Raw genomic sequence first — 26,866 nt, 5'->3', positions numbered from 1 at the left:
TATGTGATAATGGCAAAAGAAAGGAGGTAAATAAATACACTTTTTGGCATACACAATGCCTTTACACATAATGAGCACTTAGTAAGTGGGAGCCGCCTTAATGATGATGATGATTACATAGCCTGCCTGTGAAAGGGGCCAAAAGCACAAGGATATCCCATCCCAGGACATGTACTACTAACTGACTAGAGGTTACTTGCTTGATGGACAGATACAGTATGCCTGGATTTTGTTTCACGATCTGCAATGTGGGTAACAAATTCAATGTAAACACATCCATAATTCTATCCTTAAAATACCTAATTTCTTGTTAACTGCTCAGAATTATCTGGTTAAAAATAGGGCTTCAGTATACAGCTTATACTTTCTTCTCTGAACACGTTATTAAAGACTTTACATTAAAGAAGTGAGAGAGATCACTCTGGCTGCATTGTTGAAAATGAAACCAAAGGGTACACAAAAGACTGAAAACCTTCAGTGTGTGGAAAAGGTTTAGGAGAGCGGTTACGGGCAAGGTGACAGAAAGAAGATGGTGGTGCTGCTACTACTTACGTCCTCCAGAAGGTCCTCGGGCAGACTAACCCTGGTGCCCCCCAGGAGGCAATCTTCCATAATACGAGTGCCATGGCCATCTCCACATGGACCCAGTTCCAGGGGATCGGTCAGCATATGGTCCAAGGAGTCCATTGTTTATGTTCCAAAGAAAATCTAGACAAATATATGCAGTCATACCTCCAGATAGAAAAGTAGGAATCCCAGGGGTCTGGGATCCACTCCTTCAAAAAATATTCTGGCCCAGAAAATAGTCAAACTCAAGTCCAGTTTTAATAATTTATCCTCCTGCCTTAAGTACAGCTACACGCCTCTTCTCTCTTCTACCACTGCATTCGCATCTCAATCTTCAAACCTTTTCTAGTAGGTCTCCTGCTGCTCAGAATGCTTCTACAGTAACTCCCAAATCTGCAGAATTTCTGATACCTTCATTTTACACTTGAGCAAAGTGAGACTTAGAGATTAAACAGATAACTGATAAACAGATCAGAGTTCATAACTTAAAACTTCTCAGGACAATAATCTCTCTACCATAAGATAATTTCTTGGGGTGCCTGGATGGTTCAGTCGGTTACGCATCTTCCTTCGGCTCAGGGCATGATCCCCAGGTCCTGAGATCTAGCCCTGCATCAAGCTCTCTGCTCACTTCTCCCTCTCCCTCTTTCCCTCCCCCTGCTCACGCTCGCTCTCTCTCTCCCTCCCTCAAATAAATAGATAAAATCTTTAAAAGATAATAATTAAAAAATAATTTCTTGAACAATTATTGCTTTTTTTTTTTTAGTAATTCTTTGTTGTGCTTTCATGAAGAAAAAAATCAACCATATAGACTAGTAAAGCTCAGACACTAACAATAAATTATTTAATGAGGGCCTATTAAGTGCCTGGCCTTTCGTGCATCTCATTTAATTCCTACAACTGTGCAACACAGGGTCATCAGATCTATTCTACAGATACTAAAACTGAGGATCAAAGTAGATAAATAACTTGCCCAATCTCAGCAGTAATGAATGAATGAAACTCAGGTCTGCCTGACTACAAACACACATTCTTAACACTACACCTCCGATATAAACTGTCGATTGCAATTTTGAAAGGGGAGCATGTTAATATGACTTTAGTCCACATAAACTCTGGGGTCTCGGGTGGCTGTCTAAGCATCTGCCTTCAGCTCAGGTCATGATCCCAGGCTCCTGGGATGAGTCCCACAGCAGGCTCCTTGCTCAGGAGGGAGCCTGCTTCTCCCTCTGCCTGCCCTCCCTGCTTGTGCTCTCCCTCACTCGCTGTCTCAGAGACAAATAAATAAAATCTTAAAAAAAACAAAAACAAAACAACTTGGAGTCTCCAAGCATTTGACCACACCACCAGTAAACTTAGTAGCTAATCTGCCAACTAAAGGTCCATCTGGTATTTGTAACCATGTAAATATAATGCTATTTTTTTCCCTCCTGTAATAAATGAACACTGCTGGTCTTAAATGTACGTATCAACACATCTTCAGAGGGTTGTCTGGGGGGCACAATCGGATAAGGGTCCAACTCTTCTTGGTTTTGCTCAGGCTGTAATCTCAGGGTCGTGAGATCAAGCTCTGTGTCCGGCTCCATGCTCAGCGGGGAATCCACTTGGATTCTCCCTCTCCTACTGCTCCTCCCACTTACGCTCTCTCTCTCAAATAAGTCTTTAAAAAAGAAAAAAAAAATCTTCAGAAAGCATCTCATTAGGCTAATGGCCTGAATCAGCTGTGAAGCTGAGGCCATAGGACTGAACTAAACTAACAGGACCACAAGGAGTATGAACTCAATCACTCTACAAACATTTGCTAAACCAATTCTATCTCCTATTCCTACCAAATGGACTAAGAAGCACAATAAAATGGAAAGAAAAAACAAAACCGACTTAACAGTCAAAATGCCAAACTTCTAGCCTAATCTCGGTGACTTTAGGCAAAATTCTTACCTTGCCAGGTGTCAATTTCCTTATCTGTAAGACAAAGGGGAGTTGTACCAGGTCCTCTGTACAGTTATTTCCAATCTTGGAATCCTACAATAAATAATCTCCAGGTGGATGACAGTTTATATGACTTAATGCAGTCACAGAAACACAGTAATGTAACAACTTCTGATCCCAAAACTCTTAAATGATAAAAAGCAGAGCTGTAATACCACTACTAAAATAAGCATCTTCCCACAAATTATCTCAAGTTATCTTTTAGAGATTTCAGATGTATGTACAGATACTGCAGGAAGATTCGTGTTGGACAAACCAGACTGTCTCCAAACAATTGTGCCCCATCACCTTTCAGTACATGGGGAATGACAACATCCTGAATGTTGCTGGTGCCTAAGTAACTGAAGCAGGTGAGAAAGCACATGGCGCATGAGTTTAACAAAACTTTAAAAGAGAAAAATTGGCAGAAGCAACCTGATGCTTAGAGCAAGGCACTCTTCACAGAATTGACATAGAACAGGGCAGTAACCGCAAAGCCAGTGTTCTGCCTCTTAGGAGGATCACCCCTGTTTCACAACTTGTTCACAAGTTTCTTCAACTATGATGGATGTGTAGCTAAATTTAATCTATTCGAGTGGCAACCTCTGCCCTACTATTCTGAATAGGATCTCAAAACACAAAAAGCAGGGAGCTGCCAGAGGACTGAAACCCCGGAAGCCAAGGATTTCTGAGTCTTGCGGCGTCCTGAACCTCCGTATCGGACCGGGAGGGTGTCTCGCGATGGCCCTTCCTCTGCACCTGGGCTAGCCTTGCCTCTTGGACCCTCCCCAACGCAAAAGCTAAACCCTGGGCTGCTTCCGGAGCAAACGCCCGCTCCAAATCCGCCGCCCCAGCAACTAAACCCCTCCCCAGCCAACCCCGCCCTGACCAAGCCCGGGGTACCGCCCCTCTAAACTGCACCTCTGCCCCACGGCCCCTCCCCCACACCGTGCCTAACCCTAACCCCCACCCACCCGACAGCCCAGCTCCCAAAGCGCCCGCTCCCCTGCCCCAGGCCCACAGGAGCAGCGATCCTCCGAGACCCAGCCGCTCCCTCCCTCCGCTCCCCAGCTACACTTTAACCCTTTCGCCGTCCTGGGCCCGCCCTCACCTGAGTCGCAGGCGCGGGTCTCCCAACCCGCAGCGCTTCTCGGCCCGCGGGCTCCCGGACGCGCTCGCTCCCGCAAGGCGTCTCGGTGCGTGCACGCTCCGGGCTCGGCGGCGGAAGGGGCGGGGTTGCGCGGGGCGGGACCTGGAGGGTGCCGGGGGCGGAGCTTCGCGGGGCGGGGCCTGGGGCGGTGCGAGCCCGCGCTGCGGGGTTTGAGTTGCAGTTTTCACGCGGCCCATGGTCTCACCTGCCGTAGAAGCTTTTTCAGAAAGAACAGTGTCGGTAGTCTTTACCTGGACGCGAACTGAGGCCCATGAATGGTGAATGCAATTTTTTTCGCCAGCGTTTGCAGAGAGTATACTCTGTACCAGGCACTATGCTAAGCACTTTCTAGCCCCTATCTTTGTACTACAGCTGTCTGCTCTTATGCACTATTCCCATTTTACAGTTACGGAAACTGCAGTTTCTTGAGTTTCAGGGAGGAAGGAAAACACAGGAGCCTGTGCCCCTGCGTATCCCCGTATCTTCCTCCTGTCCCTGGGCCCATGACCTTCGGAAAGAAAGTATAAACACGTCGAAGAAATACATTTAAAATTAAACTCGATAACATACCTCTGTTAAGAATCTAGGCCCTAGGGGGCACCTGGGTGGCTCAGTGGATTAAGCCTCTGCCTTCAGCTCAGGTCATGACCTCAGGGTCTTGGGATCGAGCCCCGCATTGGGCTGCTCAACAGGGAACTTGCAGCAGGGAGCTTGCTTTCTCCTCTCCTCTGCCTGCCTCTCTGCCTACTTGTGATCTCTATCAAATAAATAAATAAATAAAAAGAATCTAGGCCCCGGGCATCCTGGGTGTCTCAGTCGGTTAAGCATCTGTCTTCCGCTCAGGTCGCGCCCCTGAGTCCTGGGATTAAGTGCCGCATGGGGCTCCCTGCTCCTCTCATAGTCTGATGCTCCCTCTGACCCTCCCTCCTCTCGTGCTCTCTCTCAATCTCTCTCTTAAATAAATAAATAAAATCTTTAAGGAAAAAAAAAAAGAATCTAGGTCCCTTTCTTATTCTCTGGGTCTTATTTAGAACAGCTTCAGACTACTTAATCCACAGCTTCTCCCACCAGGTCGTGCAGAGACCGTCCTCAGGTCTCTCGATTGGATGGAAATGTGTCGGGGAAGCTGATAGGTCAAACTAATGTTCCTCCCTTGTTGGAAAACAGTGCCCACCAGCCCTCAGTTCCTACCTGTTAGACCATCCGGAGGTTCTTCAATTAGAAAACACCAACTAGAAGGACAGGGGAACACCATTCCATAGTTGTCATCCCTGAGTTCCCTTACATTATGTCTCTGACCAGACCAGCATCAACCGAAGAGTGAGTCAAAACATTATAAATTGTAATGAACAAAGTTAGTTGAGAGATAACTCTCGATTTCGGGTCAGGTCAGATCTCAGGGCTCTGAGATAGAGCTGCACTAGGCCTCCTGGCTCAGACCCGAGCCAGCTGCCCCTTCCCCTTCCCAGCTCACTCAGGCACGTTCTCTATCTCTCTAAAATAAATAAAAATCTTTTTTCTTAAATTAACAATCCCAGTAGTTCTTGTAGCTTCACACATACGAACAAGGAAGATGTTTATTAAAAAAAAATATTTATTAATTTTTACACCTGCTGAGTAGCACAAGACTATTAACACTATAACTCACTGAATGTACATTAAATGTTCACATTTAAATAACAGGACAGGGTCAATATTTTCAACCTGTGGGTCAACCTTAGCATCTCATGAAGTGCTTTTTAGCCCTAGATATCTTGAGGGTTTTTGAAAGGATAATTCCAAATCAGAAAACAATTCAAGAAGATCAAAGCAATAGGTTTTTCCAGAATAATAGGAATTTTACATGATGAAATGTCTATTTATGTGAGCACAAATCAAACAATAAAAATGTAAAATCTGTATGTAACCGACGCCAAAACTTTCACACTGGACTGATTGACGTTTAGAGTGCCAGTATGTCCTAAGAGAGGCCACAATGTAAACACTGGCTACATACTTTTTTTTTTCGTATTGGTCTTCGGATGGCTTATAATCCACCACCTCTTCAAATCCAAGTCCTTTTGAAAAATCTATTAACTTGGAATGGACGTGCAGAATACCTGATCTTAGAGAAGTGTTGTTTGGCTTGACGGCCGCCTGCATCTCTGGTTGATAATATACAAATTGGTTTTAGATCTTTTGTTTATTCCACATAAGTACAAAAAGAGAAAAAGAAAAAACTTAGATGAGAAAGAAACAGAGTCCTTCCAAACTATTTTCTTCTGTGTATTTTACAACTTGAAATAACTGGCATAAAATGAACATTCCGTTCAGTGATAGTTTTCTCTTGTAATCAATAAGTTATTCCTGAGGGAAGGGGAAGTACCTTGCTCGTTCAAATTAAAAAGGACCCAATAGGGCCAGATTTAAGGTATAAAAATTAAACTGGACCTTTAGCAAAGTCTAATACTCTTCACCTAGCAAGTCTTTCTAGACTGGACACTGGGATATTTACAGTTATTATACTGCAGGACTATGGAACCCAGAGGCGCTGTTTTGTGACTCAGGGTCAATATTTTCTATGGAAAACATCAACATTACATCTTTGTTACCAAAGATAAGAGTCCATCCTTAGTTTCTACACATTTACCAAGTAACTTTCTCAAGCTCCCTTAGTGCCCAGATTTTCAGGGATAACTAAGTAAATGAGGTCTCAAAAATAAAGTGCAAAATCTACATATTAGTAAAGTTATTTCGACAGAATCGTTTCTTTTTCCAAAAGGTGTCTTTACCATAAAGAAGCTACTATACTTTCTTAGTTTATAGAACCAGTTTTTACCCAGAAATGTAAATAAAACAGATTAGCTAACTTCATTTGAAATTGAAATTAGGTCTCTCTGTTCAGGAGTAATAAGTTCCATCACAGGATAATTGCTCTAAAAATGTGTTAGTATGTCACAAAAAATTGTTAAAATACATACCGATTTCTTCAATGTTTTATGTGTACAATTGGAACGCATAGTAAAAAGGAGGGAAGTATTTTCCCCATTGAATTCATAGCCAACAAGACAGCAAACAGGAACACATATAAGAAAAGCTATCGCTGAGGCAGATTTTTTTCCTCCCAAGTGACAGTATAAAAAGCATAAAGATTGGATTTCTTTCATATCCCTTATAATTACCTTGATATATAAATGGTCCCCACATTCTTATTTTTCCCCTAAGTGTGAAGTTGGTCATCTTTCCAAAAGGTCCAGGTGAGTTACAATATGTCTAAGTTAAAAGTGTTAAAAAAAAAAATGAGGGCCACCTTTCCACCCCAACTTAAAGAATGTTCATTTTAAGACAGCATGAGAAGTACTAAAATACACTGAATGATGTGAGAGTCGGATGTACACCTGATAAGAACAAGGAATTAATCCTGTACCAATGAACGGTAAATGGATCCTGCAAGGCAGGACAAGGTTTTGGTGCTTTTCACTTTATCGATATGTAATTATCTTAGTAATTTTTCCTGGTACCGAGATCTCAAACACCTCCTTCTTAATACACCACAACCAGAGAATGGGAGGCAAAGCTTTAATGTGGGAGTTTAAATTCCGCTGACATCAAACAAACCTTTTCTCCTACGGGGTGTCTACCGTGGTGGAGTAATAAGGTAAGACCTACCAGAACAGGAGGTTCTTGCCTCAGTGGCTGAAGGCCGGCGCCTGTGCAAAGCACTACCAATAGTAGCCCAACAACAGTTTTCCCAAAGAGGCAAGTTGTTGTTGTGGTTGTTTTAAATTAGCAATAAGAAAAATCTAGACGACGGTTTTTCCTTCAGAACATCACTGTCAAACCTCTGTTTCATCATCTTTATTTTCATATTCAATAGGCTTCCCTTGTTAAATTACTGAAAATGCAAACTCAGAAGATGAAGTAGTTCTGACTGAATAAAATGCCCTCTCCTTCAGCGCCATGGCTTGGAATGAAGAAGTCCAGTGGCCATGGACTTGGCACATCCTTTCTCCACCTTTGGTACTAATGTGATACACCACTTAATGTTTCCACAAAGGAAAAGTAAGGCCTATCAATGTGTTAAAAAACCAACTCAAGAGTAAGGCGAAGTTTCTCCACCTTGAAATCCACTTCCCCCTGAAAGATCTCCATTCCATGACAGAAGCTCCTGGGTTTGAAGAGTCAATTTGGTAAAGATGACCTTGATAAAAGGAGCCCCAGTGTGTGTAGAGTGTCAAAACTACGGTTTCCAAATTCTTGTGCGAATGATAAATCTTAAAAAAAAAGAGTTCCAAGTGTTGGGGAAGTTTTCAGACTTATGGATGAGAAAAGACATGATGTGACTGCTGGATTCAAGCTCAAGGGTAGACGTTAAGGTTTAGTGATATGCACTTCACTGCTCCCATTCCCGTTGGTGGTGGTTGTAATGATATACTGTGTGGACTGCTGCTGGCTGGTGGTCTGGGGGTCCAAGTCACTGTGTGTAGCTGGCTGAACCTGGACGCCCGCCGAGAGAGCAGAAGCTTGCTTTTCCTCCAATTCTGGTTGACTTTCTGATAACACATAATGACCCTAGAATAAAAAAAGATCTTTAGAAATGTGAAATCTTGAAGGAGTGGGGGAGGTTCTAGGTGGAGAGAAAAAGAAGGAATATGAAAGGAAATGTTACAAGGTAACACCAAAATAGGCGCCTATGTGAGTACTTTGGAGGGAATGAATCAGAGTTAATAGACTGAGAAGGTATTTTAAGGGACCGCCTTAGGTGTTCTACCAAATGATACAGTGAAGAGCTCCAGGTACAGAAATTTGCATCACAATCATGACCTATGTGGCAAAAGAAACGTGGGCTATTGTACCGCTCTTAAGAATTTAGATATTCAGGGGCACTTGGGTGGCTCAGTGGGTTAAAGTCTCTGTCTTTGGCTCAGGTCATGATCTCAGGGTCCTGGGATCAAGCCCTGCACCTGGCTTTCTGCTTGGCGGGGAGCCTGCTTCCTCCTCTCTCTCTGCCTGCCTCTGCCTACTTGTGATCTGTCTGTCAAATAGATAAATAAAAATTAAAAAAAAAAAGAATTTAGATATTCATAAAGATTGCTGTCTATTACGATTTAAGAGTAATACAAAAGAGATCACAGAAGAGATTTTTTTTTTTAAGATTTTATTTATTTATTAGTCAGAAAGAGAGAGAGAGTGAACACAGGCAGAAAGTGAAACAGGATCCCCGCCAAGCAAGGAGCCCGATGTGGGACTCGATCCCAAGATGCGGGGACCATGACCCGAGCCAAAGGCAGACGCCCAACCAACTGAGCCACCCAGGCATCCCCACAGAAGAGATATTTAAAGTTTCCTTAAAGAGACAGAATGGCGGGGCACCTGCATGGTTAACCAATTGCCTTTAGCTCGAGTCCTGATCCTGGAACCCTGGGATCGAGTCCCCCATCAGGGTCCCTGCTCAGCCGGGAGTCTGCCTCTACCTCTGACCCTCTCCCTCTCATGCTCTCTCTCACTCAAATAAATAAATAAAATCTTTAAAAAAAAAAAAAAAAGAGGCAGAATGGCTCCCAAGACAGGGAGTCAAGATCAGTGGTTCCTAGACTTCAGAATTTCACAGACCAGCAAATTAAAAGTAATAATAAGTATTCCAAAATTTTATTTTGCCAAGAAAAGTCATTTTTAAGATGCTACTATCAAATCAGAGAAATTTTAACACTCAAAAGTATAAGAAGAACACAATCTTAGAACAAAGTCCCTTACCCTGAATCAATTTAGCTTTATGAAAACATGCATCATCATTATTTTTCCTCCGATCATGAAAACTTCACAGACGTGGAGCTATTTCCTTAAATTAATGTTTTTAAAGCAAGAATGTGTCCCTTGGCAGGGTGATCGGTCTGCTATATAGGCTAAGAAAAAAGAAGTCACGGAGGAAAACCCAGGCGGTGGCCTTTTCAAGCACTGTCCAGAAAAAAAAGTCAGAGACAAATACCCATTTGATTTATCTAGGGCCACGCGCTCAGAGTCCACACTCACCAATCTCTGATTATGATTTAGTTTCCCATGTGGGTCTTTCTCAAGCAGGAGGAGGCCAGGTTCTCAGCCTGGGGTCCATGGACTACTAGGTGGTGCACAGGTAGGCTTGAGCGATTCTATGAACCCTGGAAAATGTACATTAAATGTGTGTGTGTGTGTGTGTGTGTGTGTGTGTGTGTGTGTTATGGCAGGAGGAGGGAAACATCCTTGGCTATAATCAGGTTTTGTGTTTTTTTTTTTTAAAGATTTTTTATTTATTTATTTGACAGAGACCACAAGTAAGCAGAGAGGCAGGCCAAGGAGGCAGGAGAAGCAGGCTCCCTGCTGAGCAGAGAGCCGGACTCGGGGCTTGATCCCAGGATCCTGAGATCATGACCTGAGCTGAAGGCAGAGGCTTTAACCCACTGAGCCACCCAGGCGCCCCTATAATCAGGTTTTCAAATGAGTTCCTGGCCCAAAAAAGGTAAAGAATCAATGGGTCCCACAGGGAGTAAAAATTTCACTGATTATGCCTATGAGACTCTTCCATTTCACATTAGTCATTGTTTTCACAGACAATAGTGTTACTCTGGATTTACACATCTCTCCTAAGTCTAGTTAATGTGAGTTTGTGTGCTAAGAAATGGGTAAGCTCTCAGTATGCTTTGCAGAAAAAAAATCAGGTTTTTTTGTTTTGTTTTTTTAATTTATTTATTTGTCAGAAAGAGAGAGCGTGAGCACAACAGGGGGAGCAGTAGGCAGAGGGAGAAACAGGCTCCCTGCTGAGCAAGGACCCCGATGTGGGACTTGATCCCAGGACCATGGGATCATGACCGGAGGCAAAGCCACCCAGGTGACGCAAAAAATCAGGTTTGGGGGCCACCAGACTACCCTGCTGCTCTTTGAGACATCTTGGGAAAGAGTCTTCCCCTGGGAACATCCCAATATCCCTAGCCACTTATGAGTATGTTTCTTAATTAAATTTACATACTATTTTCTAATTACTTAGAGGCAGGCCAGCACAAACCAGTGAAGATAAAAACACAGGTAGCAGATACAATCAACACTGACCTGCCTAATCTAAATAGAACAAGATAATTCATGCCAATGTTTTTCCCCCAAGGTGGGGGGGGGGGGGACTATGCTGACTATTTAAAATAGCTTAAAAGAGCTCCATAACAGATTCATTCTACTATTCTCTCCCAACCCAGCTGAGGACCAATAGTCATGAATACTTCCCACAAAGCACGTAAAAAGGGTGATCAACTACGACTCTGTACACGTATGGATCTAGGAGGTTCATTACAGTCATTAATTGCATAGGTATTTATTGACCATTTGCTATACGCCAGCCTCCTGGGCAAGGCACTGAGAATCAAGAGGTAAAGACCAAGACCCAGCTTTCAAGGAATTCACCGTCTGCTGGGAAAAGACAGACCGGAAACCAGTGATTAATATACACTATAATAAGGGAGTACAGAGGAGGTACTTCTAACTCAGGTAAGGAGAGCTGAGGAGTAGGAAATGGGGATTTGTGGAGACTGGTATAGTATAACAGACAGGAAAGTCCTCCGGAGCAGGTCACTTACCGGCGTAACCGCCTTTACTTGGCCAGTGGTGACAGGAGTGGCCACACCACTGTCTGTAATCACGAACTGACCAGGGGGAAGTGTCATCATTTGAATCTCCGATGCTGAAAAACAGGAAATATCCATACTTCAGTGGTTTCAGATTTTAATACAAGTTGTAGAAACAAATACCTAGCAAGGGACCACATCCCTCTTTGAGACATTTTCCATAGATTTGCTTGCCGTTAGTCTTATGATATGACTTCCCCATACTCTGATGAGAATGATCATAGGAAGTTAGCCCAGAGTTAGCAAATATCAGAAACAATCAATGCATCTCCCCTGAACATGACTTCTGAATATCCATAAGACAAATATTTAATAATTTTTTTAAAACCTTGGAATAAGTTACAAAGGTTTACCTATTAGCTCAATATTTTTATCCTTTAATTTGGGATTTGAATCACTGACAATGTACCCACTATTGCCTACTAATCACAATGTAATCTAACTTGAATTTTTATTTCACCACCAGTGTTATTTTTTTTTTAAAGATTTTATTTATTTACTAGACAGACAGAGATCACAAGTAGGCAGAGAGAGAGGAAGGGAAGCAGGCTCCCTGCTAAGCAGGGAGCCCGATGCAGGGCTCAATCCCAGGACCTGGGATCATGACCTGAGCGAAAGGCAGTCACTTAACTGACTGATCCACCCAGGCTCCCCTCTTAAATTTTTTTTTAATGGTTGGTTTTTTCAAATTGAGTTCTAAATAAGGCTCATGCATTACAATTAGTTATGTCTTTTGAGGGATTTTTTTTTTAAGATTTTATTTTTTTAAGTAATCTTTACATCCAATATGGGGCTCAAACCCATGACCCCGAGATCAAGAGTCACATGCTCCACTGACCAGACAGCCCTTGAGGGTTTGTTTTTGTTTTTTATATGTATTCTCTCTCTTTTATTACTTTTTTAGGAATATAGTGATATTTGTTAGTGATTAATGAAAGTTAATTAGATCCTATTGACACATTTATTTATTTATTTACTATATACTCTCTCTTTTAAATTGCAGTTTATGTATTGAAGAAACTGGGTCATTTGTTCTGTAGAATTTCTCATGTTTTGGTTTTTGCTGTTGTCATCCCTATATTATCATTTAAGATGCTTTCTTTTATCCCTTTTCTTTCCTGTAGCCTGGAGACTTGACCAAATTTAGGTTCATTTTTTTTTCCCCCTCCAAGATACTTCTGGCTGGTGGTGTGGACTTCTGCGGGAGGCACATGACGTTCGGCGTCTGCCTTCTCCCTCTACTCCTCTGCTTCGTTACGGATTGCAGAGCTGTCGTAGTCTGATTCTATCATTCTTCACTTATCATTTAGAAAACTTCTTCTTTTTTTTTTTTTTTAGATTTTATTTTTACGTGATCTCTACACCCAACATGGGGCTCAAAACTCACAACCCCAAGATCAAGAGTCATGCACTCCACCAACTGGGCCAGCCAGGTGCCCCCAGAAAACTCCTATAAAGAAAAAATCTTGGGGTGCCTGGGTGGCTCAGTGGTTTAAACCTCTGCCTTCAGCTCGGGTCATGATCCCAAGGTCCTGGGATCAAGCTCCGTGTCGGGCTCTCAGCTCAGCGGGGAGCCTGCTTCCTCCTCTCTCTGCCTGCTTGTGATCTCTGTCTGTCAAATAAATTTAAAAAAAAAAGAAAAAATCTTTACCTTGACTAATAGATTACTCTGAGGTACATTTTGCACAGAAGGGCAGGATAAATGCTTTAAATACCCAGTTCATCTCTTTTATTTACCAGTTTTCGAAATAATGAGTTCTTTCCTAATATTATCCAAGGTGACCAATGACAGTATGTGTGTGTGTCTTACTATCACTGTAGTATCATGAATGGCATCATAGTAAATCTATTTCAGGCCGTTGTGGTCGTTACCCTTACTGATGCTCAGATTATCCTGTCGTTGGCCAATGGAAGCATCTTCACATTGGCCTCTGTGTCTCTTCTACATGACCCCTTGTCTCTTACAGCAGCTTGCATGCTGGTATGATCCCAGCTCATCTTATGACGTAGGCTCATCCTGTAATGTTTCCTACACCAGCTTTGGAATCAGACAGAAGCCAGAAGCTCTGGTTCCTTTTAGAAGGAAATATTATATAAAGACCATATATATTATATATATAAAATATTATATAAAGACCAGCTGGATGGTAGGGTGAGCTTTGTTTTTAATTTGCTTTAATAACACTGGTGGTGAGGGCGCCTGGGTGGCTCAGTGGGTTAAAGCCTCTGCCTTCGGCTCAGGTCATGATCCCAGGGTCCTGGGATTGAGCCCCACATCAGGCTCTCTGCTCGGCAGGGAGCCTGCTTCCCTTCCTCTCTCTCTGCCTACTTGTGATCTCTGTCTCCCTCTTCCTCTCCCCCTCCCCTGCTTGTGCTCTCTGTCTCTGTCAAATAAATAAATAAAATCTTTAAAAAAAATTTATGAGACAATCACAGAAATACGAACAGTGGATATTTGATGGTTATTAAAGAATTACTGTCATGTATTTTTAGGTTTGATAACTGTACTGGAGTTGCACTGTAAAAAATATTTATGTGGGCACCTAGGTGGGTCAGTCAGTTGAACATGAGACTCTTGGTTTTGGCTCCGGTCATGATCTCAGGGTTGTCAGATCGAGCCCTGCATCAGGCTCCATGCTTGGTAAGGAATCTGGTTGAGAGCACTCTACATAAATAAATAAATAAATAAAATCTTTTTAAAAATATTTATGGATGAAATAATACAGATTATTATACAGTTGGGGGATTAGAAGAGAATGATGGGAGTACAGATGAGACAGGATTGGCCCTGAGTTGGTAACTGAAGTTAGATAATGGGCACAAAGGCATTCATTATACTATTCTATTTTTGTGTATTTTTAATGTTTCCCCTAATAAACAACTTCAATTCCAGAATCTTTTCTCCAGGTTTTCTATTATTCCCATGGCAATCATTTCACCTTTCTTTCACAGGAATTAAACTTAGTATAAATGTCTACTTACCAGGGTTCTCCTGGTAGTTACCATGAGTAGGAGTCTTTCCCCAACTAGAAACAAGACTCAGCCCGCATTGTGACGACCAAAATTTAAGAGAACAGATTGTAAAAATAACAAGGAGGTAGAGTTTGAGCCTGATTCCATACCAAATCCACTTAACACAGCCAAAGATCAAGGTCAATGGAGACAGACTCAAAGAAAGAAATCAATAGTAGGAGGAAGGCCAGCACTGGCCTTCCCAACTTCTCAGCCCCTACTGCTCCTAGTTGCTACTATCAACATCTAGCTATTCCTCTGTTCTAGATCTTCATCATAAAGATCTCGTGCCTTCCAGCTCATATCCAAGGCTGCCATTCCCACCAAAACTGTTAACTACTAGGACCTTCATCATCCATTCTGTGGATCCATTAGTGCTGCTTCTGTAGCACTAATCTCAGGGTTTTGAAAGCCATCCACTCATCTCTCTCTCTCTCTACTGGATAATGATCTCTTTGAGTGAAAGACTATCTTATAAGGAGAGGCAACACTGTGTGGTGGTTTGGAGTTCCAAGCCTCTAGCTGGGTTCCTTGGCCAAATTACTTTGTGTCTGAGTTTCCCTATCTGTAAAGTGCAAATAACAACTGTATTTACAGATTGTTGTGAATACTGAATGTAGTATATACATGGTTTAGAACCATTCCTAGCACCTAGTGAGAGCTTAGTGAAAGCTGGCTAACATTACTACTGTGTGGTGTTACTGACGGGAATGTCAATGTTAATTTTTTGTATATCCAGGGTCTAGCACATCCACTTATACAAAGATTCTATTCAACAAACGTTGATGGAAGAGATGACTCACCACCATCCGTGTACCCCAGATTCATCTATTCTACTATCGAGTCCCTCTGCCTACACCTTCTCCGGCAGTACTCCTGATGGCTCTGAAATGGGTTGTTCTCTGAGATCAGAACGCTGCCTTGCATTTGGTCATGAAACTTGTTCAAGGATATGCACCACAGAATGTAGAAAATGGCTAATGATACTTTAACCCAGAAAATTTATTATAAAGCTGATAAAATTATGACCCTTGACTGTAGATTTCCCACCCATGAGCTAGACCCCCATCCCTAGCTGACTTACAGTAGCCACGGAAGGAATTCCAAGTGTTGGGCAGGTAGGTGTGTTGTACAGAGGAACCCTGCTGCTGCTGCTGGAGAGCCTGGCCGGGCGTGGAGGCACCGCCTTGGATATGGGAGGGGCTGAGCCCTTGCTGGGATTGCTGGGAGGCAGGGCTCAAGGGCTGCCCAGCTACCTAGAGGGAAAGACAAGGCACAAGTAGAAAATGAATCACTTCCAATATAGTTAAGACTCACAAATAACTGAAGGAAGTAAATCTGGCTAGCATGAATGATAACACTGAAAGTGTGGTTGCTAAAATAATAATATTTTAAATAAGAAGAGGATTAATGAAAAGGAATCATAACTATCAAAACCCAATTCATTTTCCAAGGATTATCTACAAGAATATCCAAAAAATTAATTTCACTAAGCTCATTAGAAAGATAAATGAATGAATGTCTAATTATCTTAATTACATTAAGATTTTTAAAAATTGAGGAGCTAAAGAGTTTGCCTATGTCACAGAGCGAATCTGTAACACAAACTGAAGCAGAGCCCAGAAATCATCATTTCCACTGAGTACACTGGGAAATCCCACCCACTTAGTGGAGATAAACACAGGTGTGGAGGCAGACATCCAGAGAGAGGCTTATTCCTGTCCACAGGATAGAGCCCAAGCTCCATAGTTTGTCCTGCAAGGTCTCCAGATTCCAGCTCCAAACGACCTTCCCAACGTCTCTCCCAAACATCATTTCCTGTTAGTAAACTAAACAGTTTTCCATAAACGTACCAGTTTCCCACCTCTGCGCCTTTACTCACAATGAGAGCGTATTCAGATCCCAATGCCTTGCCCAACTACCATGTCAAAATCATACCCTTCCTTCCGGACCTAACTCAGACACCACTTCCACAGAAACCTCCTTGATTCCCTGCTAAACGTAATCTTTCCTTCTTCTGAAAGCCCAGAACTTATCTATATAGCCACATCATCCTCAGACCCAGGCAAGACCCATCCTTAGACCATGGTCCTGGAATATGTGTCCCCTTCTAGGTGACACTTGGGAACCAGAGTCCCCCATTCCCTGTGGAAATGGCCCTGCACCCACTTTCAGGGCCTGCACAAGTCTCTTGCCTGGGCCTGTCATCTTGCAGGGGTCCTCTCTCTTGGATGTGGGCTCCTCTAAGGGTATTTGGCCACAGGGGACCAAGGGGGTAGCTGTGGGATCACCTTTGCAGGGATGTGGAAGTAGCTGAGACACGTGGGTTGGGGTGTCCACATGGGTACACAGAAGACCCTGTGAGGTACAGGATGCAGGCTGGGTGAGAAGAAATGGAGAGCAGTCTTGGGGAACGCTGTCCCTGAGCCACCACCTTCTGAGAGGGTTCCTTTGAGAAACTTAAAAGTGTGATACCTGTGGTGGTGGGAAAGAAGTGCCCCTTGTTGACAGAGGTGACTGTCTGGGACGAGAAAAAGTGCCAGAAACCTCACAGCTGCTGAACCTCACATTAGAAGGAGAAGAGCGGCCATCAGATGGCAAGCAGCAGAGCCTCCCATCCCCAATGTCCCCCAGTAAACAGGAAGGCAGAGAAAGTGCATGTTTATCCTATGGATTTCCACAGCAGCATGAAGGGCACAGAGCCAGCAAGGGAGGGAGAAATCCTTCTCTCTCTCCTTCCCGCCCCAGCCTGGCAGCTGCCAGCACCGCCCATACATTTGGCAGGAAGGCAAGTAATTTCCAATCGGCACTAACCATGTTACTTAGTATCAACTGTTACTTAGCATATATTTTTCAATTTTGTTATTATGAAAATATACGTATCAAGTAAGAAGGCAGAACATACCTTTTTTAAAAGTTTTTCTTTAAATTCTAGTTAGTTGGGTCTCCTGGGTGGCTCAGTCAGTTAAGACTCTTGATTTCGGTTCAGGTTGTGATCTCAGGGTGGTGAGATCGAGCCCCCTGTTGGGCTCCCTCCTCAGTGGGGAGTCTGCTTCTCCCTCTCCTTCTGCCCTTTAACCTGCTCATGCTTGCTCTCTCTCTCTCTCTCTCTCAAATAAATAAATAAAATCTTTAAAAAAGAGAGTCTCTTTCTTGGGTTGCCCCCCTCTCTTTTTTTTCCCTTTGCTCATGTGTTTTGATGCTTAAATTACAGATATGAGTGAAATCATACGGTATCTGTCTTTCTCTGACAGACTTATTTCACTTAGCATAATAGTCTCTAGCTCCATCCATGTAGTTGCAAAGAACATATTTTATTTAACAGTTTGTTAGCTTGATTTGAAACTTTAAACTGCCTCGACACACAGCATGCAGGCTTTCGTTTGTCCTCTTGTTCTGGAACCTGTGAATACCAGAAGTGGGCCTACATGTGTCCTTTCTGGTTCAAATACCTTCGCTTCACATCCTGTTTGCTTCTGTATATACGTCATACCCGTACTAGACTCCAAGCTTGGAGGGCAAGACCTAGAAACGTTTCATGCGAAGGGTAAGGTTGTAAGAAATATTATTTGAATGGATGTAGCAATGCTGTCTCTATCATACAAACACAATAATACACCACAAAGTCACGGTTCCAAAATTCAAGGAACAACTTAGCAACTGCATCCTATCAGAGAACCACTTAGAACAGGAAGCAAAGGCCAAGGCTGTCCCTTGAAAGGACAGGGCTCCTTCTGCTCAGGGGAAGCTCATCACTTAATGCAAGTGTGCCCATAATGCCAATATAAAACCCAGAGGCAAAGGCAGGACCTTTAATGAAGGCCCAAAAATAAACGGTATCATTTCAATAGCCAAGGTACCTAGGTCTGAAGATGATGTCTCTTCACTCATACGAATGTTCCCGGATCCCCAGGACCATACTGCCCTCGGCGAACAGTCGGAGGACGTACCTGGGATGATGAGGGGGTGGAGGGAGTGGGCTCCGTGACCTGGATGTGTTGCACCTGGATGGCATGCTGGGTGTAGGTCTGAGGGTCGTGGAGCTGGCCAACGTCCACAGTGGACTGCTGAGACTGGTGTGGGGAAGTGGCCTGGGGGGCAGGAAGACCAAAAGCATACTGATTAAGGGGAAGGGAAATCCTTCCAGAGAAAACCTTCAGCTGCCCCAATACCCCAGCAGGAGAGCAGATGAACTTCACATCCGGGGCTTCGCTCCCAGAGAGCCCACACCTAAGCCACACTGGTTAGTGTTAGCAAAGACGAGTGTTTTTAAAAGTTACACTTAAAACACGTAAGCCACTAATGCTATTTAATTCTGAAAGAAAAGGGCAGAAAGGGAAATACAGCTCCTCATCGTAAGATGAATGAGAAGTTCTCTCAGGAATCGAAAGTCCTTTTCCCTTAAGTTTCATTTAATTTAATGCCATACCCTTGACAAGAGAATTTGCTTTCAGCTACTGACCCACTAGAAGAGTGGTCCCCATCCCTTTTTAGGTACCCCAGACATCTCTGAAAATCTGGCTAAAGTATAGTCCCTTTTTCCAGAATAATGAACATATACATCACACTTCACAGGCAATCCCAGGGATTCATAGGTTCCTCCAAAGCCTGAAGTTAAGAAATATCCCATAGGAAAAAGAAGAGAAAGACAGTCAATGACAGGAGCAACTCCTCCTTTCCTGCTCTGGTATTCATCCAAAATTTTCAGACCAAATTAGTTCAAAGCAACAGGTTTGATCATTTGTGCCTTGAAGACACTTCCTCAGCGTAATTAAATGAAACAATAGTTCTGGGAGGATTTCTTCTTTTAGCTCCCTCATCAGTGAGAATGAGCTACCAATTATCTGGTAGAAAGAACGGAATTACACCTCTGTACTAATCACGTGCTGATACTCAAAACTGAAGATCATTCTTTACAACCTCCCTTTCGATGCCCAAGTCGGAACGTACCAAACTGGTTCCCCACCAAGTAGTCAACTTTGGAACTCAAAGACTCAGAAGAGGCTCTGAAAGATCATGGGGGACTGTTCCCGGTAGCACAGGAGGACAGGATACATGGCAGCCCGAAACCGCTAGGCTGCTCTTGAGAGAAATCTCTTACACCGCTAATTCCACAGCCCTGTACAGCCTGGAGGGCAGGAGAGCTTTACAACAAAAGCCTTAGACTCAGACCTTAGACGCAACGCACGTGACGTGGAATCCAGCTCTAGGTCTGAGAACTGGATGCTTTTGTTGACCACCGCCCGCCCCAGCCCCGCCATATTGGCTAGTGGCCATATGACATTGGTGAAGGTGAAGAGAAACATGTTACCGGAGCCACTTGAACCACTTGAAGCTGTATGTGCTGAGGCTGCTGAAGACCGGATGTCGACTGAGACACAGGAATGTACTGAATTCTCTGGTAGTCCCCCTGTGACGTTCGGTAATCTGTGGTTAAGGTCTGGGACAGCTCTGTCATGGCTTGGGTTAGAAGGTCTGTTGTCTAGAAAAGTCACAAAAAACACACTAGCTGGTGACACGACTGCTTGTACAAATTAGCCCTGAGCTCGGGCAGGAGAAATGCGAAGGTGAGAAGATACTGGAAGATTACCCATGTATCTGCATCTGCCTGTCTGTGTCAGCCCCAGTGGAGCTACCAGAGAGGTTCTGACAGTCTCCCACCACAGGAGCAGCACTAACATTTCTTGCTGCCCCTTCTACGGAGAGTTTTGGAAAGCACCAACCAGGAGACCAGCCGTAAGCATAATGCCCTGGGCAGAAAACTGAGGGATACTGGGCTACCTTTGCAGGCGATTACAGAGCAAGTAAGACATGGCTTTGGCATCGGAAGCCGTGACGGGTGCCGAAGGGGATGAGGTGCCCTGACCAACCACACACTTACCACCACGGTCTCCCCGGTAGCACTGTCTGTGGTTAACACAGCTGGGGTAGCACTGATCACAGCTGTTGTCAGTGGTGGCTGTAAGGTGTTAGGGAGCTGGGCATACTCTGGATGCTTCTTTCGAATGTGCTGTACCATCTTGGTCTGGAAGATTACGACAAAACCAAAAAGCATTATTAGAGTTAGTTACTTGCCATTTTTTCTCAAACCCATACCCTGCCAAGAGTCCTAAAGTCTTTCCGGATTTGCCTTGAAAGAAAGAAGGTATGGTGCTCCTCCCAAAGCAGCACAGGGTTTGCAAGAGAAAAAGAAGAGGAGGAGAAGAAACTGAACACCCATGGGACCCACACCATCAGGCAAGGGCAGCACACCTCACTCATGGTAACCCCTCATCCCCCCAGTACCTGCAGCAACCAGTCACAAGCTCCCCGCCCCCCACAACCAAGAATGAACCCCTTTTCAAGATCTATCATGTAAGTTCTTACATAGTTCCTACAGAAGTAGGAAGTTCCTAGCAGTAAGCCTATAGAAGTAAACCTATAGAAGAAGTAAACCTGTAGAAGTTCCTACAGAAGTAAACCTGAGCTCATAAAGCAGGAGCATAAACTACTCTAACACGAAACCTTCAGCAGACTGAGGGAAAAGGAAGCCAACTGAATGCTCAGGTTATGTATGAGATACGCTAACTCTGGGGAAATTCCACATATCCTCTTCCCATTCTGGATTTACAGTTCCTATTCTCGGGAAGTAGCTCCTTAGCCATCTGAACTAGGAAAACACCTCTGACAGCCCCCATCAATCCAGAAGAAGCCAACTGCCACCTTCTCTTAGGAGATTCCTTCAATAATGACCTTGATTCAGATGCATTCAAAGCCCTTCCCATACCTTGCTGCTGTACTGTTTGGAGCAGTGAGGGCAGCAGACAGGAGGGGTGGCTATTGTGCCCGTGAGCTGGGTGTGGGTGCTCAGCATGGGGTCTGGCTCTCCTGGGCCAGCTGGACGGAGTTTGCGAATGCTCGGTGGGAGCTCAGCCCCTGGATGGTTCTTCAGAATATGGGCTTTTCGCTTGCTGGCACTTTTGTAAACCTGCAAATTCAATGCTTTGTCACGAAAGCAGCATACGGTTCCACATTCTTACTTTAAAGCACACTCTCTAACAATTCCATTGTTAGGAGAAATGAGAAAAGGTATTCAGGTAGCCCAAAATAAAATACATGAACAGCTATACTGAAGGATATATAAAATAAGAACATAATGTAGATAGACTAGGCATCTCTCTAGAATTTATACATCTAAGATAGTCACAATAAAAAATACCCCTTACCCTGAAGTTTAAGAGGTAGATACAAAGTCACAGAAAAAGAATTGTTTCGAAGCCCAGATCATCCCACTTAGCCTTTCTACAAAAGCTCTCATATGTTTACTAGATGCCAAAGAATCTTCCAAAATGGCAAGTCTATAAGTGACTAGTAGCTCCAATGGTAAATCTATGCTTTAAAACGTTTCCCAGTTTTAAGCTAACACAACTACATCGTGTAAGGAAACAATATTACAATGAAACAATAGGTGTATATTTGGTTTTTTTGTAACTGCACAAAAGTAAGGATGAAATAGTACAGTCTTCCATTGCAAAACTTGTCCACATCCTACTCAATCTTCTAGAAATCCTAAACCCACTGTATATATTTTACAAGTAGAATGATAAATAATTTCGCTTTGGAGCCTAGGAATTTAAAATGAATTTATATACTAAGCCCTTGGTAAGCCTCTACTTTTTAAAACAAAACCACAGAGAGAAGGAAAAATGTTAAACACAAAGTCAACTAATGCTTAGGAAAAAAAATTTGGCTTAAAATGAGACTGCACTCGTAGCCCTTGCTCATCTGAATGGAAAACTACTGAGAGCCACGGGACCATCTGTTAAGAGTAACTGTAAGATCCCAGTATATTTGTACATGCAGACAAAGGGCTCCCGGAGACGCATTCCAGCGTGGATAGCTTCCTTTTACCTTATCACAATACTGACAAAAGTAGTCGCGGTTGGGCTTTATGATGGGAAGGGTTAGCTCCGGCACCTCCTCTATCTTCATGTCTGGGTGCCTCTTTGATAAGTGATTTACCTAAAGGGGAAAAAAGCAAATGAGAAAAAGAGAACCCATTACAAAGAGAAGCGAACCAAATGCTCTGGTCTTGACTGCTAGAAGATGGAATCCTCTGAAGCCATGCCCCAAAACAATAAGGCATGTGGCCAGATCCAGCATTTCCAGGCCCATCTGACACGAAGCCTTAACAGTCACGGTTAGCAGGAGTTACCAGTCATTCAGCAAATCACTGAAGGGTCACTGTGGATTCCATGATGGGAAAGGGGATAGCACAAACCCGGTGCACATACCCTGCTTTGAAGGGCAGTTTCCTACTACTGCTCTTTCGCATCTGGAAAGGGGAGGCATTAAGGGAGCCACTGGGGAGAAGGACAAACCCCACCAGAAAGGATGTTCAGGAACACAAGAGAGAAGGAAATGAAATAGAAGAGCAGAGACTGAGCAGGGTAAAGCAAAAGAAAACTCGTAATAAGAAGTGATAGAGAAAGACTCGTCCCAAGAGGTCAGGAGAAATGAGCTGTGCCACAGGAGGGCAAAGGGAGACTGGGAAGAACTCCAAATTGGGCGTCACGTGCTTCTGGCTTTTCCCCTAGCCCCTGACAAAACCCACTGAGAATTTCGCACAAAATCCTGCACAGAAGCCATCACCATAAACAGAAGCGGGTGGGTCTGGGAGCCGCTTGGCACTGACCAGCATGCCTCGTCTCCGGAAGCCCATCATACACAGACGGCACTTGAACGTGAAGCTGTCGTAGTCCGTGGACGTGATGCGAGGCTTGAACGTCTTGGAGCGGCTGATGCGGTCAGCTTTCTTGGCCTCCCTCTCAGGGTTGTGCATTCTCTGCATATGTTCCCGTAGCTTGTCTTTCCTCTAGTTAGAGAGAATGTTTGAAAAGGCAGGGGATGGGGGAGCGAGGGCAGAAAATTTTTAATTGAAGGGATTAAAAAACGATACAAGTTACCAGTAAGCACAGCCTACCAAGAGGCATCCAAGTTGCTAGGGTGCTAGAACAGACAAGGACATGGCAAAACTCTGTCTGCTAGCAAATAAGTGTGTTCCACTGAGCCTTGCCTTTTGGGAAGGAAGAAATTATGTGTATTATGGAGAAGATCAAAGGATAATGGAATAAACTTGATATTAAGAATTACAAGACAGGGGCGCCTGGGTGCTTCAGTCGGTTAAGCATCTGCCTTAGGCTCAGGTCATGACCCCAAGGCCCTGGGGATCAAGCCCCGCATCGGGCTCCCTGCTCAGTGGGAAGCCTGCTTCTCCCTCTGCCTCTGCCTGCTGCTCCCATCAAACAAGATCTTCAAGAAAAAAAAAAAAAATTACAAGATAAATTGATAATAAACGATAGGTAATACTGTATTTACAAAGCCATGTGTATGCTCAGTTCCCACACATTTTAACAAACATTATGATGCTCTTCCAAATCCCACATAAATTTAAGTATTTCTCATCTTATGGATTTAGAAGTCCATGTAAACAATCACACTGCCTACTATGGATGGAGCATACGGTCTAGGTCACAGGTCTTAGTCTGATGACCTAATCTAGTGCTACATGTTTATACGAGTCCATAGAGAGAAAATCAGGCAGAGCCTATCCCAAGGGGGAAAAAATTCAGAAACATGCCAGCTCCCTTCTTCAGCATTTCTTTCTTCTCTTGGACATGATTAAACTCTTATGGGCCTGATAAAGATTCTGAGCCTTTCCCCCAGAACAGTTCTCCCCACAATTTGGTATAAGGACTTTTATTTAACCGCTGCCTTTTTTCAGCACGTTCATCTGACAAGTATTTCCCGAGTGCCCACCGAGTACTGGGAACCATTCGAAGTTCAGAGTTCAACGCTAGGATCCCTCACTTCCCTCCTTCTGCTGCTGCCATGGACAGAACACGACCACTCTCTCCTCCCACACCCACCTTGTTCCCAGGAAGCCCATCAGAGAATTTCATGGTCTCCTACTCTGCAGCGAAGTCTGGATTACAAACCCTGTCCTAAATAACAGTATTTCTGAGTGTCTTTAGATAAAGCTCAACACCTCAGACTTCTGTTACATTTCTACTTTTTCCCCAGCACTGGTCTTCACTAATCTCCCCCCACCCATTCTCTTTAAAGGACCCACTTATTGTAACTGATCATTACATAAGCCTGAAAGCCGCCTCCTCCTCCTATACCCAGCTCTGCATACACATTCGCTGAAGGCCATTTCTCAGCATTTTCCATCCTAACGGCCCTAAAACCAATCCATTATGCCCCACTCTCTCCTCCTGCCCAAATCTGCTGCTGGATCTAGCCTCCCAAGCTGCAAAGCCCAATTTCTCTCTGTCCACCCATCAGCCTGGCATCCAGACACAAAGTCCTACCAATTCTCCCTCAGATGTTTGTCTTGAATATGGGCCCTCTTCTCCACGCCCATTCCCTGGGCCTTAGTTCAGCCCAGCTGTAAAATGCCCCTGGAGTGTCTTTACCCTCTCCCTGTCCTCCTCCCGTCCCTTTCTCTAGCAGGCTCACTCTTCCCCACCCTTCAGGGAATTCAAGTGTCACCTACACCCCAAATCAGATCAACTCCTTCTCATGGCATTTTTTTTTTCCTCTATTACATAGCAGAAATAATTTTCTTTGAAGTTTTATTTACTTAAGTAATTTCTACACCCAACCTGGGTCTCGAGCTCATGACCCTGAGATCAAGAGTCAATTGTCCTTCCGACTGCGCCAGCCAGGCCCCCCAGGAGCAGTAACAATTTTCAATGCACATGTCAGATTTCCTCTTTAAAGTGAGAGCACCTGAAAGTCAAGAGGTCCTACCTTTTGGAGCTTGTAGTAGGACAATTACAATTCAGTAGAAGTACAACAGGCTCACAAGTTAAGGGTTCTATGGGAATACAGAGGAGAAGCACTTAATCCGGGGAGGGGGGCATCAAGAAATGCCTCTGTATGAAGTGACATCAGCCAGGTGGAAGGATGAGAGAGTCTGAAAGTGTATTTCAAGCAGTGGGTTGAGAAGGAGAACAGATGCAAAGCCCCCAGGAGAGTCAGACGGCATGCCACACTGCAGTAAACCCCATAGTTGAGCAGAGCAGAGTATAAAGGGGAGGGAAGCACTGCACAGGTAACTGGGAGGTCCTGTTTTTAACTAGAGTTTGGGTGACACACAATATTATATCAGTTCCAGGTGTACAACACAGTGAGTTAACAACTCTCTCTATATATTCTATTATGGAAGCCAGATCTTGTGGTGGCTTTTTTTTTTTTTTTTAAGTAAGCCTTTATGCCCAATGTCGGGTGACCCAAGAGCAAGAGTTGCATGCTCTACTGACTGAAACAGCCAGGTGCCCCTTGGGGTGACTTCTAAGGGATAAGCACTTTGAAATCTATCTAAGAGGCTATTAAAATTAAAGGGTTTTTCTGAAGGCACATGACATCCAATTTGTTCTCTAGAAAAATAACTCATTATAGTCTGAAAAATGAATTGTAGATAGGTTGTGCTTTTATACTGTGTCAATTCGGCTAAGGAGAACTAACTGTATTGACACGGATCCCCTTCCTAGCATGGTTCTCAGTCTTCTCGAGGAGACAAGCTCACACCAGACTGGAAGACGGGAGGGAAGCAGGGGCCAGGATGCTCCAGGAGCTGGAGATGAGTTGCTCGGATGGCCCCGCTCACCCTCACTGGCTCCTACTGCTGAGAGCAGGCACCGCGGGCAACTCCCTGTCCACCGCCACAGGCAGGAAGATTCCTCCGTGGCCAGCACCGGCTCTCTTTCATGAGCGTGCTGAAGGTGCCTGGGTCCCCAGATTCCCAGGGAAAGTGCCCATTGTGCGCCCAGACTAGGGCTGCAGAAGGGTGCATTAGTGACTTCTCACCAATCCTCCAACCTCTCCTGCCAAATCCTTGCTTCTCTATCTTCTTCTATGATGTCCTTATTCCTATAAGAAACTCTCTTGCTGCATAACTCTAGTTATATAACTAGATGCGTTTCTGTTTGAACCCTATCCTAGTACATCCGGTGAGAGTGAAAGAGAAAGTGAAAGGAGCAAGGTTTTTCACATGCCTGGTGCTAAAATGAGATCAGGCACAAAAGAGAGAATAAAAAAATATCAAATATCAAATGGTAGGATGGATGGATGAACAATCTGTTAACATCATAAGACAGGGATCCTTTTAGATAGATTGGTGGTGGTGTTTTTTAATTAAGAAACAAACGAAAAAGAGGGGCACCTCAGTTGCTCAGTGGGTAAAGCCTCTGCCTTCGGCTCGGGTCATGATCTCAGGGTCCTAGGATCAAGCCCCATATCAGGCTCTCTGCTCAGTGGGGAGCCTGCTTCCTCCTCTCTCTCTCTGCCTATCTCTCTGCCTACTTGTGATTTCTCTCTGTCAAATAAATAAATAAAATCTTAAAAAAATAAAATTAGTTTCTCCCTTCTGCATCCGTTTCTGATTCTTTTCCAGTTTCTATGACAGCATGATCTATAATCACACTCACTAGTGTTTCTCTATTCAATGTGAGCCATCTGATTTCCCAATGAAGTATATTTTACTACTTTCCCTATTTCC

The 26,866-nt window shown here is 43.9% G+C and overlaps 2 protein-coding genes across 5 annotated transcripts in view; both read right to left on the bottom strand.

Annotated features, from left to right (window-relative positions):
- Window positions 1-3,742, bottom strand: part of NFRKB (nuclear factor related to kappaB binding protein) — a 41,531-nt gene extending 37,789 nt beyond the window's left edge. For all 3 annotated transcript variants that reach the window (XM_046017405.1, XM_046017406.1, XM_046017407.1), the window contains exons 1-3: window positions 3,647-3,742; window positions 2,506-2,589; window positions 553-708 (exon numbers count right to left, since the gene is read on the bottom strand). In XM_046017405.1, the coding sequence (XP_045873361.1) occupies window positions 553-687 (135 nt within the window). In that variant the 5' untranslated portion in view covers window positions 688-708; window positions 2,506-2,589; window positions 3,647-3,742. The remainder of the gene's footprint in view (window positions 1-552; window positions 709-2,505; window positions 2,590-3,646) is intronic.
- Window positions 3,743-5,298: 1,556 nt separating this feature from the next.
- Window positions 5,299-26,866, bottom strand: part of PRDM10 (PR/SET domain 10) — a 97,880-nt gene continuing 76,312 nt past the window's right edge. For both annotated transcript variants that reach the window (XM_046016870.1, XM_046016871.1), the window contains 9 exons: window positions 22,997-23,176; window positions 22,213-22,323; window positions 21,089-21,289; window positions 20,204-20,347; window positions 19,634-19,804; window positions 18,273-18,413; window positions 15,407-15,578; window positions 11,263-11,366; window positions 5,299-8,236 (listed from right to left, as the gene is read on the bottom strand). In XM_046016870.1, coding sequence (XP_045872826.1) covers window positions 8,036-8,236; window positions 11,263-11,366; window positions 15,407-15,578; window positions 18,273-18,413; window positions 19,634-19,804; window positions 20,204-20,347; window positions 21,089-21,289; window positions 22,213-22,323; window positions 22,997-23,176 — 1,425 coding nt within the window. In that variant the 3' untranslated portion in view covers window positions 5,299-8,035. The remainder of the gene's footprint in view (window positions 8,237-11,262; window positions 11,367-15,406; window positions 15,579-18,272; window positions 18,414-19,633; window positions 19,805-20,203; window positions 20,348-21,088; window positions 21,290-22,212; window positions 22,324-22,996; window positions 23,177-26,866) is intronic.

This window comes from Meles meles, chromosome 8 (genome assembly GCF_922984935.1).
Source record: "Meles meles chromosome 8, mMelMel3.1 paternal haplotype, whole genome shotgun sequence".
NCBI classification, from domain to species: Eukaryota; Metazoa; Chordata; class Mammalia; order Carnivora; family Mustelidae; genus Meles; species Meles meles.
The sequence above is the reverse complement of the archived record's forward strand: the minus strand, read 5'-3'. Positions and strand labels throughout refer to the sequence as shown.